This window comes from Strigops habroptila, chromosome 9 (genome assembly GCF_004027225.2).
Source record: "Strigops habroptila isolate Jane chromosome 9, bStrHab1.2.pri, whole genome shotgun sequence".
Classification (NCBI taxonomy): domain Eukaryota; kingdom Metazoa; phylum Chordata; class Aves; order Psittaciformes; family Psittacidae; genus Strigops; species Strigops habroptila.
This window is the reverse complement of record NC_044285.2, coordinates 26,426,193-26,443,441: the sequence shown is the minus strand read 5'-3', so window position 1 is coordinate 26,443,441 and position 17,249 is coordinate 26,426,193. Positions and strand designations below refer to the sequence as shown.

At 39.2% G+C, this 17,249-nt stretch overlaps 1 protein-coding gene across 1 annotated transcript in view; it reads right to left on the bottom strand.

Annotated features, from left to right (window-relative positions):
• Nucleotides 1-17,249, bottom strand: part of COL4A6 (collagen type IV alpha 6 chain) — a 127,618-nt gene that overhangs the window by 73,221 nt on the left and 37,148 nt on the right. Inside the window, exon 4 of the mRNA XM_030497413.1 lies at nt 10,449-10,532. Within this exon, the coding sequence (XP_030353273.1) occupies nt 10,449-10,532 (84 nt within the window). The remainder of the gene's footprint in view (nt 1-10,448; nt 10,533-17,249) is intronic.

Below are 17,249 nucleotides of genomic sequence, written 5' to 3'. Positions count from 1 at the left end.
GGGAACCTGATAGGAAACGGGAATACCCAGACACACAAGCAGGCAGATGTTGCTGGTCTGGGAAGAGAGATGTGAGCAGAACAAATGTGGTGTTGAAGCAGGTTTGCTGCTGTGCTAATACACAGCCCAGCTTTGGGAGCAGGTGGACAGAACACAGCTCAACTAAACAGCAGAACAAGTTCTGCTTTACAGATCCAGCAGAACACTATGGATGTGAACGCAAGTCTAAGAGATCTATCTTAAAAGATAACAGCTTTATAGAACTTTGAAAAGCTTAAGGGCAGAACTGCATCACCCTTAGAGCTATCACTACGTACTAAAAACCTCTTCATTTACTGTATACTGAGAATTCAGCTCACACTGAGGCATTTTAGAGCTTTCTTTGATCATTTAAAAAGAAGTATGAGAAGCTTTAAAAGGCAACCAGAGATTTTTTTTTAATAGTCCTTCAAAAGTTGTGCATCGTTTGTACTGTATTTACTGTGGATTAAAACCAGACATTTTCAAATTACTTGGACTTTTTATTAGTTTTAGCAACATTCTGCTGTTTTTTAAAGAAAGACCAAAAAAAAAAAACCCTTTCAAAAATCACCCATGAATTATAATGACATTTGTATCCAGGCTCCTTTTCAGACTACTAATGTTCCTTTTTCCAAAACAAGTAACTGGATGAGATACCTGGTACAACTCAGGCATCCTTTTCACGTTGCAAGTCACACCTTCCCTCCAAGTTTTCTATGTTGGCAATTCCACAGTTGGCCAAAGAACATGAAATATGTCACCCATAAAACCAGCTTAACACTAGATAGTTGTGAAAATATGCTTGTTCTATGTAATGGACTTATGACTTACTGGAGAACAACAGCTAAAATGTCCCTAATCGACAGCTTAAAAGAAGGAGAGTGGCAAATATCTGAGTTTTGCCTTCTGTTTTTGCAGAATTAGGTCAAGTGAAAGGTTGATACTCTTCTTTTTTTTACATCTTTTTTTCTCTTCTGAAAAGCACCCCTTTTTCCACACTTAAAATCCTGGTTTCAGCTTAAATCATGAAGCTTATACCTGGGAGTCTTTCATACAGGATCTTTTAGAAACTGCTGTGTTGCACTCTCATTCCTATATACAAGCTCAGAACAGAGCATTCCTGCCCACTGTTCCCTCATCTTTAAGGGCTATGTGTTCCATCATTTTGTAGCTATTTTTATACAATTCAGGCTTATACCCAGATTCAGGCAGACTGTTCTGTATTTATCAGAATTTATCTGTATTTATTATCATGCTATTCCTTCACTTCTCATTCCCACTATGTTCTGATATTAGCATTAACCTACAGTTACTTCACAAGTCTTACTCTTTTTTGCTGTAGGTATACATGTCCTTTTCTACTCTGAAGCAGGGAAGCCATCTCTAAACAGCTTTTCAATCTCACTCACCAGCTGAGAAACGTCACGATGTTCTCCTCTCTTCTGAAATCTATGATTTCATATCAGGAAAAGCTGTGATTCACACCAAAAATACTACACATTTTTCCAAAGAAACAGGGATTCACAGCTAGCCTGGAGGACCCATGCATTTGGCTCTACTTCCAACTAATTGGCACTACAGTCTCTTTTACCACTACAAACACAGCTTTGCCTGGTTAACCATCTCCATTGTGTGCTCCATCTGGCTGCAGGCTCCATGACTGGCGTATTTCCTGCCTATCTGTTGCCTAATTAAGTTTGCTTTGTAGTAATCCCTGCTGTCAGCTGTTTTCCTGGCTCATGAATTGGCTCCTAACCTGACTGTCGGCCAAATCTCTTAGAACTGGTTCTTGCTCACAGATTGCTTTTGGGATCCTTCTGTGATTCCTTACTCAAGAGATCACACTGAAAATCTGCCATACTTCTCACTTACTGCCAATGGAAACTCCTTCAAAAAGACTCTTGTTTCTTCAAAGGACACCTCTTCTAATTTTAAGAAGCTTTAAAAAATAATTAGTACCAGGAATATTCTGAAACAATCACACTTAATTAAAAGATAGGCAAGTTTGGGGATGGGATGAGAGGAGGGAGGTATGAAGAAAACAAGATATTAAAGAGAACTTAACCTGTAGAAAAAGGCTACTAAGAGATGTCTAAGTGCCAAATCCCATACACGAGTGATATCGAATATGATGAAAGAAAATGCCAGTTGGGTAATTTCAAGGCAGGCTATAAGTTGACCCTTCTTCTTTTGGGGGTTGGAACTAGATGATCTTAAGGTCTTTTCCAACCCTAATTATTCTATGATTCTCTGTTAACTGTTTGGAGAGGAAAGGCAAAGTCTTGTGCCATTTCTCAGATGTAAGAGGTCATTAATCATCTCTTTTCAACTGAGACATCATTGCAGTAATCATCAGAAAAAAATCCTATAGCTTTTTTCTTAAGCAAAAGCCCAACTAGACTGGGCTTGATACGTTCCAAAGACTCACATTAGCATTTGCTTTTCCTGTCCTGGGCAGGACACCAGAGAGTTTCTCTTTCTACAGGAATTCCTAGTTGTTTTTCTGACTGCAAGGTGAAGTGGCTGATAGAAAACAATTTTAAGAACATTTACAGCTCTTCACCTACTATGACTAAACGAATGAACAAGAAAAACCGAATGGTGATGTTAGCCCTGTTCTATGGAGTTTTATGCTAAACAAAACACCACAGATTCAGCAAACACTTCCTTCTACAGCCAAGACAGAATTTTTATAAAGAAAAATTTGGATACGGGGATGTTCTTACTCTCCAGTATTTAGGAAAACAGGAGAGGTTACTTGGAAACTCTTGTTGAACTCTGGTTTGTCCATACGGATCAAATCTGTAGCACAAGTTGTCATTTTGGTCTTGGAGAAAGTGCCACAGATATAAACCTAGAACAGAAGGCCAGTGTGGCAAGGCTCCAAAGAGGGAGGGAGAAGGCTTAGTCTGGTTCTGTCTTCCCATCTGTCTACACACTTCAAATGAAATCAATGGGAGAGATGGCATTGGCTTCAAGGGGAACAGTGCTTTACTCACCCAGATTACCAGTGGTAGCTGTGACAGCTTGTATAAACAAGAAATTATAAAGTATCTATTCCCAGGGCAACATGCCTGTGCTCTCAGCTCACAATGCCAGCATCAGGACAGAGAGAATCATGGTTTACTATGTCTTCATATGAAGAGGACATACTGACACACAGCAGAGCAACATGACTGCCACCAGCTGACCACACTATTTTCAGTAGTCACCTCAGTTTAAATCCGTGCCAGTAACGCCTCACCTTTGAGAAGCTCAATTTGAGAAAATCAGAGACTTTTCAGACTAGAAAGGAGAAACAGAAAAGACATCTACTTGGTATAGTTGAGACTACGTAACTTCTTCCCAAGCTAAGACAACTCACAGCATTATAGGATGCAGCAGGGAGCTTTTTAAATGCTCCATTTGCTCCCAAAACACTGGAAAGACTTCAAAATCCTGGGTTACAACTCACATGAAGCACAATTTATTTGAACAGTGACACATACTTCTTTGCTTGGCTTTTCCAAGCCATCTGGAAGTGCTCTATAGAGCACAGTTTGAGGACCCATGTTCTGGACGATTTCAAAAGTAAACACAGGTTCCCACTGCAATTACAGAATATGCTGCCTTTGCAGGCAGATTTAGAAACAGATTTAGTTTCAGATCACAGAGTCCCCTCTGCCACCCTGGTGATACAGCAATGCTACGGTTTCTGGTTAGTTATGAAAGCTGTGGAAGTCTTCTTAAATGGGGTATGTTTCCTAGAATATATTTAGCCTCATTTAGTGCACATGTCCTTTTGGCCAAACTGCAAAAGAAATCATGGAAACATGATTTGCTACCAGATACTCCTGCTTAACTACAGTTGTTCACTATTACTGCATTCTATGATGTCTATAAGTAAGATAAGATGGGTGCCTCTCTCCTCAAGAAGTCTTCACAAATGTACTTGAGATTATGAGAGATGAGGCAAGACTGTACATATGAACAGGTTTGGTCTGATGCCCATTGCATAAAGGATACTTTCAAATGCAATGAGATCTATTTAACTTGGTTTAGTCAGTATATGGTGTGGTTCCCACTGGAAGGCTAGCCTCAATGCGCTTAGGTTGGGTCAGGAGGACATGTACAATAATTGCTTAATGCCTCATTTGGCAAAGTTACTTTTATTACTTAAATAAAAATAATCTTGGCAGTTGTTAATAAAAGCAGCTGGCACATAAGTTGTTTGACTTGCTATTACCTCATTTCTCTTAAAATATTGCCAGAACTTCTTCATGACAGCAAACAGATGGTCAACATTTTTCAATGCTACAGATAATCCTCTTCCAAATCAAATGGAATTTGGATGGCATTTTATTTAACCAGAAGATGGTTTGAACAAAAATCAGGCATCGCTTATGTATATTCTATGACCAATATTTACTAAAGGTGAAAGCACTGTAATATTGTCAAAACTGCAACACATTAAAACCATAGAACTATAGAATAGTTAGGGTTGGAAAGGACCTTAAGATCATCTAGTTCCAACCCCCCTGCCATGGGCAGGGACACAAATACTTCAAAACAAAGTATAGCTCTTACATTCACATTTGGAGGAGAAGGGTCTGGTTGCTGGCTGATTGCTAGTTCTCAGAAACCTTGGTAGACAGCAGCCCACCTGCCTTGCTAAGCTGCTGTTTACATTCTCCTACCCTGCAGTCAAGTCCACCTGAGAGTTCCACCTAAGATATTGCCAAATCAGCTGGATAGAAAAAAGGATGAGGAAAGGAGAGAAATTGGACAGGCTGATGTACTCTCATGAAGTAGACGTACACAAAAGTCCAAGACCTTTCATCTCCAGATGGGACTAAAAGACAATAAAAAGATACAAAGAAATGAAACACACAAAAGCAGGTCAAGACAGTAATTTATAAGCAGTGTATCCAGACAGGAGACTATAGCTGCTTCTGCTGTAGCCAGAAGAAAGTGACATGAATTGTTGATGTGTTGACAGGAAGGAAAGAGAGTTGGAAATGCTGCAGAGAATGTCAGAAGTTGGTTATAACCTGGCAGGAAGAGACAAGTAGGAAGCCACATAGAGAGAAATTTGAACCAACAGCTCAGCAGAATTTTGTCTCCACAAATATGTTTGTGTAAAACACTTCTGCAAAAGAAATTCATTTGGTTGAGTTGACACTTCCAAAGAAACTGTGTTTCACCAGGAAATCCCTGAACTGTTCCCAATTAGTGTTGAACCAGCCAAACCAGAATTCAGCAAACATGGTTAAAAAATACAAGTTGTAATTATTACAATTTCATAGCAAATAAATAGCAACCAATCTTCAACTAATTGTCACAAGAGAGGCACTTTGTACACCCAGTATTTAGTTGAGGGGATTAGTTCTGGACAAAAGTTAACCTAAGATCTCTTGCCAATGTGACATCAGTTTATGCTAGATAACAATTAGATTAAATCACCCAAATTCTGACCTCAGGTTACACTGTTCAGTGCATAGATGTTGGGGATCTGTCTATCTTTTCTAGCCTGTTTGAACTGCAGTAATTCTATCAAAAACTCTTTGATTGCCCACAGATAATTTACACTCCACTTACTATCATCATGTTAACGTCAGAGAAAGCCTGTGGAATCTCACGTATCTCTGGGTACACCAGCCTTGAATTCAGATAGCGACTGCATTTTGGAGCAGAATCTCTCAATCTTACTTAATCCCTCCTGCTTACTGCGCTTTCATTCACATTGCAGCATAGTCTTGGAGCACATGAATAGGATTTCTTTTGACTGAGACTAGGCTCCATGGCATACCTGATGCACTCTGATGGCCCTTCACTTCATGGGACCAGGCTCGATCTACTGTAAAGTGTCCACCATGTCCTCAGAACTAACTGCCTCATTCTACAGATCCACTCCTTTCCAGCCACACCAGTTACTAGCAATGGCCTCTGTGTGGATTTTTTCTGAGACAGGAAAGATGTTCTGTAGTGCCATTAGTAGTTTTCTAATTGATCATACCATCATATTTTAATAAGCTTTAAAGTACTGTCCTGGTTTCAGCTGGGACAGAGTTAATTTTCTTCCTAGTAGCCAGTACAGTGCTGTGGTTTGGATTTAGTGTGAGAATAATTTTGATAACACCAATGTTTTGGTTGTTGCTCAGTACTGTTTACTCTAAGGTCAAGGACTTCTTAGTTTCTCATGTTCTGCCAGTGACCAGGTGCACAACAAGCTGTGAGGAAGCACAGCCAGGACAGCTGACCCCAACTAGCCAAAGGAGTATTCCATACCACAGGATGTCATGCTCAGTATATGAACTGGGGATAGTTGGCTGGGAGCTGCCAATCGCTGCTCAGGGATGGGTGGTGAGCAATTGTATAGAGCTTCACTTGTGTTTCCTGAATTTTATTCCTCCTTCTCTGATTTTTTTTTCTTCCTCTATTATTCTTATTTCTATTATTATTATTATATTTTACTTCATTTCAATTATTCAACTGTTCTTATCTCAACCCATGCAGTTTACCTTCTTCCAATCCTCCTCCCCATCCCACCCAGGGGAGGAAGGTGGATGAGCAAGAACACATGATGCATAAAAAAATATATACATTATTTGACATGACCACAGGAAAAAATGAAATATAATTGGTAACATCAAATTCTCCCAATTTACAGCAATTCTAAGCTGTCAAAGCTGCCTGGGACACAGTCTCTGCTGAGTGATTTGTGAAGCCTTGGAAACAATGCCTAAATTTTTTGTTTCCTTGAAATTCTTTTTTTGGTGGGGGAGGTAAGAACAGGATTGAGAATGAAAAAATGGAAGATTAGTATCAGCTGAAGAGCTCTAGCATACGTTGAGCAAAGATTAAAACAATCCATAATATTGTTATAAATTCCAAGATAAGCGAACAAGCATCAGGAGAGGCTATACATGCAACAAGGACTGTGTCTGCTAGTTTATTTTTGTGAGTGTTTGAAAGTAGATGACAGGATATAAAAACAAAAAAGCCCACACTATCCTAAACAAATGCAAAATGAGCTGCAAAGATGAAATGGTGCAGGCTGTCTACTAGTTTCTTGAAACCCTCAAACAGGGAAAATGCCCTCCTGATCACCGCTGACTTATCTGCAGTGCATTTCTTAGCTAGATAGCCCTCAATACAGCAGGAAATTTCCAAAGGGAGTTATCCCTGCCCCTAAACTGCGGATCAAGTAGTGAAAAAGTGGAGTGAAAACCAATTTTTTTAAACACAGAAATTTGTTCTCACAGTACCAAAAACGTTGTAGGAGGAAATCACTCACCTGCACTGGAACTATACACATTAGAAATCCAGCCCTTCACTGGATGGAGACTAGCATCAGAATCCACATTCACTTCCTCACTCTACATTATAATTTAATACAGTTGCTTTTTCTACCTTCCCTCTTGTCCTTCATAGTTTAGTATAAAGAGCTTTCTCTACCCATCCCGTGTTGTTCTGAAAGAGGACTGTATGCAACACTTGTATGCAGAAGGGGGTTCAATAAGTGTAAGTTTGTGTTCAGACTCTCTCCCCAAAAAGATTGTCCCAAGGTACATTTGGGCACCTCCACCCTCATAGCAAACTTCTTTTTCAAATTGCCTTGTCGTGCTAGTTTGATAGGTGGCATCTCAGCTGGCCAGAAGAGCAGGAGTAGGGACGCAGAGTTTAGAAGTCCCACACATTCACCTGGAGACTCCAGCTATAGGCAGGGGCTCTCATGTTCTCTGCGATGCTACCTGGCATTTTCTTTGCACAGCATTATGTCAGATTTCATGTTAAAGTCGGTGTAAGTTCTAATAATACAATTTAGGCGAACTGAACAACCATATCCAAAATTGAGATTTATAACTGGCCAAAACCAATTTGGTGGGCTTCTCCTGATGTTACATTTACTCTTCAACTGTCACATGACATGTAAGCTTAGCTAGACATCTTGTGCACTTCAGTAGTAAAAGCCACAAACTGAGGTTAATCTTTTCACTTGACCTCTAAGAAAACCTACAGAAAAGGTCCTAGCTGGGACCTGTCAGTGAAGGTAACACTTCTGCACTAAGAACTGGACTTCTGGACAATCACTGGATTGTTATCCAGGAATCTTTACAAGATAAGGACTGATAAAGAGGGGAGAATGGCTGCAGTATGGCCCAGGAGTTTTGCCATCTAGTTACGTAGAGCCAGGCTTTGTCATTAGGTTACCATTAGATACAAGGACCTATTCTGAATCACTGGCTACAATGAAGGATGCTTCCATAACAGATTTTTCACTTCTGATATTTTTACTGCCTAAACTCATTTTCTGAAGTGTCTGGTCAGAAACAAGCTCATCACTGCTTGATGTGATCAGAAGTGCACCCAGGGAAGAGGACATTTAAGGACACTGCCTATATTATTTTCATTCAGCTGTCAGCTTATTGTCATTTTTCTTGTGCTTTCTTTCCTTTCATTTAAAAGTAAAGCTTAGCTTCATTCTCATGTGGTTAATTGCACAAAATTGACAGCCGGAATATTTTTTTTTTTTAAACAAAGTATGGATTCAGGGCATTGGCAAAGTCCCGTTTCCTATTTGCTTGTGCTGAACTTAAAGGTTTTGCAGCAGTGGAGGAGAAGCTAGGCAGGAAGCCAAGGAATTAGCCTCAGGCTGTACAGTCTCCTCCAAGACACAAGCTGTGCTGGAGGATACATAATCACACCATCCCCTTTCCCAATTCAGCCAGTCACCTCCTTATCCTCTGGCATGGCAGGACTCCAGTAGCTGCCTGCAGATGTCCAAGAAGGTGTCAGCAGGGCTCAGTTTGGCTTGATGGAAGCAGTGTTGTAAAAGGGAAAGATTACCACTTCTAGAAGATAGTTTACCCCACAGACAGGTTTCAGTAGGATGGAACATGAGTTTGAAGGACTGAAAATGCCTATAAATACAGGTCTCATAAGAAACAAGCTAAAAGCCAAATGAATTCTCAGGTCAGCAATGAAAACAGCCTAAAATCTTTGTGACATCTTAACAAAAGAGATGCCAAGAGCTCAAACTGCAAGGTCAACAGTGTTGTGGCCAGTTCAAACAATCAAGTTGAAGCCTGGGAATGTAAAGAGACAGAAGAATGATGCTCATTGCCATCTAAAGGTCAAAGCATTTACAGGATACTGCGTGCCAGAACCAAATGAGGTCTGTCCCTTACTGTACCTAATCACAAAAGGTGTTGAGCAATTGGCTGTAGTTCATATTCTAGGTTACACTGAGAATTTCCTTGCAAAGTTCTTCTGCTTATCTGTTGAGACAAGTTTTCACTCTGCCACATGATGATTTTAAAGAATTCTTATACTTCCAGAGCAAACACATCATCAGTTATCAATTAAGAATTCATGCTCATGTCTGTCTGCAATTAAAGAAACACTTAAGCCCATGCTGACAACCATTTCTAAATAGCAACATTTTCCTAAGTTCAGTCCTAGAAAGCAATGCCTTGAATTCACCCGTACTGTGACACTGAAACACACAGGGAAAAATAATCAGGACTGCTTGTGTTTAAATAAGACTTAATTTCTTTTGTTTTCCCCTCATAGGATGACTTTTCAATATGACTTCAGCAAGAATCACTGCTTTATTAGACAAGACAGTTAGTATTATTTCCCTTCACCTCGAGTCCTTCCAAGTTAATTCCTCAAGCACCTACAATGCAGTTCTTTCCTCCTTTCATCTCCATAAGCAAAACCTAAACCTGTAAGATTTATTCTGATAACTGCTAAACTTTAGAGCCCTTAAGAGAAAAAATTAAGTACATTGCATCTGGACCAAAATTAACATTGTAATTGAAGGCAGAGTCAAATCAGCAGCTCTGCATTACCTTAAGATAGGAAATAGGCAGCTGCATTTAGATAAAAGTTTCTAACCTTCTCATAAAATCAAAATAAATTAAAGATTTTCACAGAAAACTTGCTTAAACATTTGGTTGCTTCAAATGCAGACTTCAGAGAGCTGCTTTAGCTAAACAAAAGACTCTCTCAAAGGGAAATGCTTAGATTCATTCAGAGTTATTGTTCCTTCACAAACAAATGCCAAAGTCAAAAACAGTTCCACAAACAAACTAAGGACTGGGCAAAATCTGTACTGGAAGCCCATACTACTTTAATTTTCTTTTTTAATTATTGTAATCTACTTAAAAACCATCTGACTTTTTTGAGCTAGGGCTCAGATACACAAAGAAATGTGATTCCATTGAAGACTCACTGCAAAGCCAGCAATTTGTAAAACTTGAGAGCAGCTTTTGAAATCTTGGCCAGGGACATTTGAAATGCAGCTGGTCTTCATCATTCCTCTTGTTTCATGAGGTCAGGAGATTAAGAATTACACATATTAGCTTAGGGTTTATTTATTTATTTATAAAAAGGTTGATAAGAGACACAAGGACAAATTGTATTAGTGAAAACAAACCTACCCGCGCACCCTTCTCTGGGAAACATTTGCATCCAGCGCTGCAATCACGGCCCCCACAGGGCCCACTGTAAGACTTCTTCCCACCCTGTTAATGAAAAAAAGAGAAAAAAAGAAGAAAATTTAATTTCCTAACTCTTTGTCAACTGAATACCTTGAATTGAAATGTTTTGTTTCAGCACTTTTCACATATGTTACATTTGTCATGTGAATTTGCTCAGAAATAAGTGGCAAAATAGAGCTACATTTTAGATTCTTCATAACTGGGTCATTTTCAGAATCACCAAACAGACAGAAAAAGTTGGTTTAGAAATCCTTTGAGGACAAGTGAATTTACACAAGTCGGTGCCACTCTGCGAGGTAATGAGTGCTTTCTAGGGCTACTAAACCCCACAAAACTAGATGATGTTTTGGGATTGTCGGTACAGTATTAACTAGGATCACAATCAATAATCAGAACTTGTGCGTCAGGCATACCAAGTATCTCTACATCAATGAGATGAAGAGATACATCTCTACATCAAAACTACCAAGACATATTTAACTTGGTGATCCTTGCACATTTCTAAGAGCAAGAAGCTGTACCCCCTCAACCACAAGAAAAGTTCCTGGATGAGACAAGGTGGCATTTTAAACTAATAGATGTGCCCAGAAGATTGTAAGAAACCACCATTGATTTGGATTTAATCTGAAAAATCTATTCTGAATTTGCTGTACAAGCATTAGTTATTACAAGGATAATTACAACATTTATGTAAATCTGAAGTCCCCATATCATAAACTTCATTCCCAGCTAATATAGATTGTGACAGTACATTGAAGTCAACTACATGAGTTTAGTTTAGAGAGTTTGACGCACTTCCTCTCACAGGCAACAGGCTTGAAGTCCTGGGATACTAAAACCCCTGCAATACTATGGACAACACTGTAACAGGCCTGGAGAAAAGCTTAATTTAGCATTGTGATTCAGCCACCCACTAAGAACACCCCTCTCTAAGGAAACTGTCTTTCCCTGCCAAGCGTGCTCAGGTAGAGTCCCTAGGGTTTGGAACTTTTAAAGGAATAAACATTGAAGTGCCTCATATCAAGGTGACCAAACTAATTGCAGAAACAAGTTGAGACTGGAAATGGACATTTCCTTACTAAAAGCATCGACAGAAAATATTTTAAAAGCCTTTAAAATTTCCTGACATCTGTCAGTGAGGAACGTGAAAAATGAAAAGCAATTCAGGCAAGTTCCTCGTTTACTTTTGAACTTCTTTGCATCAGCTTTCTCAAAGAAAGTAACTAGTCTGACATCATTTGATGAGTTTTCTGCTAAAGGTACATAACAATCCCTTTATGCACCCTGATGTTTGCACCGTTTTGCTCAATTAAATGCCTCTGGTTTTAAGGCAACATAGAACAAACAGATACTAACAAAAAGCCTTAAATCCAATCTCCCATACTTCCCTAGCCTGAAGGGAGCATTATCTCTTGCTGCAAGATAGTCATAACAACCTTCAAGGAATTCTAAGAGGCATTACATATAAAAAACCTCAAGCAAACAATACTTTTGCAGAATTTCTGGCAGTTTTGTTCAGATGAGACCCCATTAAATATGGGACTTTTGGACTACCTAGGCAGAACAAAGGAGAGCAGAAAAACTGTACCTAGAGGTGATACAATAGACTGTAAGAGCACCTCCAAACTGTCTGCTCAGACAAGGAATGATCAGTACGAACTCCAGTCTGCAATGTACCTTGGCAAGGGCTCACTACATAAAAACTGGTCCCTGTCTTAACAGACATATGCTGGGAGGTCATTTCTGACCACAGGTATTATTAAGACTTTAGGATCTGGTTGTAAGATGACTGAAGAGTGAAGTGAGCCAAGACGCACCTTTTACCGTGATTATATGCATATTTAGAAGTGGAAATTTGGACTCATTGCTAGCCAATGTACACCTCTGTTCCTAAGATTTAACCTTACATTTACACTCTTAACAGAGAGCATTATGCCTCCAGGGAATCAGATTATGCCTTCCCAGACATTTATTCAACCTTAAATAGTTCCAAGATTTCAACTTCCAATAATTTTTCCCCCAGATTATTCTTTGTTCCAACAGTCATTTGCATAAGCCTTTGGGTCCTATGGCTCTGTTTATTCTGCTTGCCTCCTAAGAGTAATGGCAAAGAAACTTAATTTCCTCGCAGGTCTGGACTCCTCTAGGCTCACTGCCTTGCAATAGTTTCTGTCTCGGAGCACTTGAGCCTGACCTTGTCAGAAATCCCCCATCTCTGGTGGCAATCAGGTCCTTCTCAGTGGTAGAGGACTGGACAAAACCCAATGATTCTTTCTGTCCCCACTGCTCATGATACAGTTGGCAAATATGGTTCTAGTCAAAATTCCTCAAAGTCAAAAGAAATCTTTCCACTGAATTTATTGGAAGCTGGATGAAACTCTCACTGAGGTTTTATTAGAAACTGAAAATATGTCCCTCTTTTGAGCAAAATTGGGTTCACAATGTATTTCTAAGTTTCTTTTAACAGCACGGAGTCATTTTGCTCACTTGTGAATGAAAGCATTTGGAAAGGAAGCAAACCAAAGCCAGTTGGCTCCAAACCAGGTGTTACATGTCCTAAGCATTTTATTTAGGGGAAGTAGCTGACATCAGACACTCAAGGGCTACTTAAATAGCAAACAGCCATCTGCATAATGTTTAGGAATACAAGTCTAAAGGCTGCATATAAGATTCTAGACCACAGTGTTCCCTTCTGAAAAGGTATAACACATTTTTCATTCAAATGTATGAATGCACAGGTCATCTGAACATTTATAGATTGTCATCTGAACACAAGCATGGGCCCTTCGTGCTTGTTCTGTGTATGCATGGAAGAGATTTTTCCAACTGCTGTGAGATATATTTCAGATGGATGAATATGGCTTCTCAGAAACAATAAGAATTAAAGAAAGAAGGGTACTAGTTATATTGGTAAGCACTACCATTATAACTGAAATTAATTAAACTATTTTAATTTCATCGGCTAGAAGTAGACCAAGGTTTTCAAAGCAGAAAATATGAATATAAAATAGCAGCACTGTTAAAAAAATACATTCTCTGAGATATAAATAACTGTAATATAAACTGAGTGACATACATACTGATTTTAATTGAGTTATTTCGGGCTTACATAAGAATAACTAGTATTACAGTGTAGGAGAAAAAACACTTTGTTTAAGAAGCACTGATATTTTGAAAAGGCATTCAAAAGTAAGAATCAGTGTAAGGACAATTTTCCTCTCCTGCTTCCGGTGTACCTCCATCAAGCATTTATGCTCAGCTGATTCATTCAGATGGAGTGCCATTCCAATCTTTCCATTGACTTCAGCTTGTTCTGGAGTGAAGCCAAAGAGAGTAAAGAAACCTAACAGCTGTGATGCCATAAGAGGTGTCCCAGACTCATGTTCATTCCAGCTTCTCTAGACCAACACACAGGACCACAGAATAGCTGCAAATGATCCTGAAGACCTTGGCCTGCACATTCAAAGAGAATTGTACCTGCAGTACAAGCAGGAGCAAATCAACTAGCGCAGGACTTCAGTGGGAGATTTCTGGGAAGCACAGCTCAGACGGATGAGCTGGGGCTCAGTTTTGCCTTAAAACTTCTGCTCTGTAGCAAAGGGTCAACTGCAATCTTCTGGCTGACGACAATGATTTCAATCAGCTAGGAGGGTGAACCCACAAGCCAGCAGAGGAATGTGAGCACAACATGTTTGGGGAAAGGCCAGCAGAAAGGTTAACATCATCATCTTTAACATGTGGTTAATGTAGCAGTGGTGATAACGGGAAAATAAATTGGAAACTTTTAGAAAATAAAGGATTCTAAGGAAGGCCAGCATGCAAAATTGGAGAGTGTACACCAAAAAAAGAGCATGTCTGTGATAAAAGAGATGACGACAAAAAGAAGTGGATGATGATAAAACAGAGTGAAAGAAAGAATCTCACACTTGTGTGAAGAGATATGGCAGAGACAAAATCTTTTTCCCAAGCCTTATTTCCAGTAACTTCCCAACTCCAGTTAAGGATATTCCAGTCTAGAGCAAAATCCTAATGTGAAACTTCATAATCAAAAACTGGACATGGAACATAATGAAAACCTCCGGATATTTCAAATAAACATCTTTTATATAGATCAGGATCCTTTCATCTGCTGATGACTAACAGAGAAATTATATTTATACCACCAGACATTCAGACACTCTTGTAAAATTTCACAGTGAAAAAAATAATGAAACATAATATCTCTGTCTACTTCATAAGCTGTGTAATGCTGCTGTGTTAACCTTACTCTTTTTAGCCCTCATGGCTTTTAGGAATGAAATTCATTATAACCTTTTCTTTATCTATTATTCTTTTAGTTGCTGAATTACAGAATTTAAAGCCCAATTCTGAAAACACGTTCAACTCCTCCCTCTGAAATCAGCAGATTCTACTTTGCTGTGCATATGTTAATATGCCATTGCCTTACTGACATGAAAGAACTTCAAGGCTAAAAATGCTAAAGCAGGAACCACAGCAACCTCTGCCCTCAGAAATGGCAGTGTGACCCATTGAAAATAGCATAACATGATGCAGCAAATGGATTCAGTAATTCTTCCCAACATGAGGTGCCACAGAACAGAAATAAACTGACAGTCTTGCCAGTTAGACTGTATGAAAGCAGTTGCTGGGATTTATTTGGCAGTGAAATATTGAACAGGTGAGAATAAAATCAATCATGTCAACAAAACATTGGATAAAATTAAAATGTAAACACATTTTTCCCATGAAAAATATCAAGAACTTTAACTCATTTCAATTCTTTTCTTAGTGAGGTTCCCCAAACCTTGACTTGCCCTGTCTGTTCAGGTTTCCTGGACAGTATTAAGAGCTAGGTCAAGCTTAGGAACTAATAATAGGAATGGTTTTTCAAACTGTGCGTTTGGGTAATCAATGGGAAGCAGCACATGAAGAGAAAGTCCTGAGTAACTACCAAAACGGAAGGATGATATGAGCCTCTGAGCAAACTGCCTCACCTGACATGTCCCAGGAATTCATCTTTTTCAGGCCACATCATCATACTACCTCATACCTGTACACCCATCCAGGAGAAAAAGTGACCAGAGATTTGAACAGAGCTCCAAACAGCTCCATCTTCTAATATGTTTCAGTTTTGTTGGTAGGATTGCACAAAGCTGTAGATACTTTTTTCTGAGCAGTCTATCAGTCAATGGACACGTAGTTAAAAGCACACAGTTTATTTACAGTTTACATGAGCAAGGACACAACACAAAGCCACAAGCTTATCTTTTACTGCACAAAAGGTCTTTCAAATGGAGCTATTAAACGTGAATTTGTAGCTAAGATACTAATTCATTTTAGGGTTCACTGACTTCTTTGGTTAACTAATGTACTCAAATATTTTCTTTCATTTCATAGAGCTGGCAAACATCTTCACCGGCGTCTGAGACTAAATGATGGAAACCAAGCCTCCTCCAATTCAAAGACACGTAAGGTTACAAAACCTGAAGGAAATCCTGGCCAAGAGAAGCTAACAGCAAATTCTGTCTGAAGCAAGTCCAGTCCCATACTCACTCCCTGCTTTCACGCCTGTCAGTGAGACAGGAGTGCTGTTGCACTGAAAAATAGATTTAAAACAAAATAAAGTAAACATTAAAGGTCAATTCTTCCACTTTATACACAGCAAAAATGAACTAATGTCTTTCAAACTACAGAAGGGCTGCCTGACTCTCAGGTTTTGAGGAAATGTGCGTTTCTTATCCATTGGATGGAATTCAGAGATAGAGTTTGCAGACTTTTTATTCACTGAAGTAATTTTCACTCATACCAGCAATGTGATCAGTTTCTCCCAGTAAAGGATTTCCAGAGTACAAACTCACCTATGACACCTGCCAACTATACTATTTATTACATTTGGGGCATACAAATGACCACAAACCTCATTATATGTGTTAGTAGGTTAGAAAATTCATAAGCAGAGAACAAGTGATTACCTGGTCTGAAAACATGAGTAATAAAATTCCAAATAGCTCCACGTGGTTTAGAAAACCAAAAGCTTTATCTTTGCAGCTGCACAGAAGGAACATTTCTTTCCTGAAGTCTGCCAAGGTCTCTGTTTCTGGCTGGAAAGTCATCAGCATTATCCATGTTTCAACCTGGTCTCCCCAGCCTGCAAGGCTTGGCCATGCCCAGACTTCATATATCCTACAGTTACACCAGCAACAACCTGAGTGGCCCGTGCACTGGATCAGCAATTTCATATTTCGGCAATAAGCATCCATCAATCTTAAAATATTCAGTATTACAGCAAGTATTATAAAACATTACACACTGCCCTCATATCTTTAAAGACTTTATAAAATCTGAGAAAGTTTCCTGATCTTTAGGATCCTGTCAGAGAAGCTTGTTCTTCTAAAGCAACAACCACATAGCCAGATCTTATTAGACCATTAATAACCTTTAATACGTAACAATTTGTGTAAAAGCTTTAATTTTTTTTTTTCTGCTGCTTGTTGAAATTCACAATGTATTCCTTAACAGATTAAATTCAGCCAGGCATAAAAAAATGTGATGTGGCTGTAGGCAGTACCCACACACAGCCATGAAAGTGAACCTCTGTTAGAGGCCACGTTGTGGCTGGGAGTGCTGAGGTGCTCAGGGAAAGAGGTTTTCATTCCCTGCACCCTGTGGAGTGGAAGTTCTCTGCATTAATTTCACAATACGCCAGTGCAAAGGCAGCAGAGAGATATCCATGAGACCTAT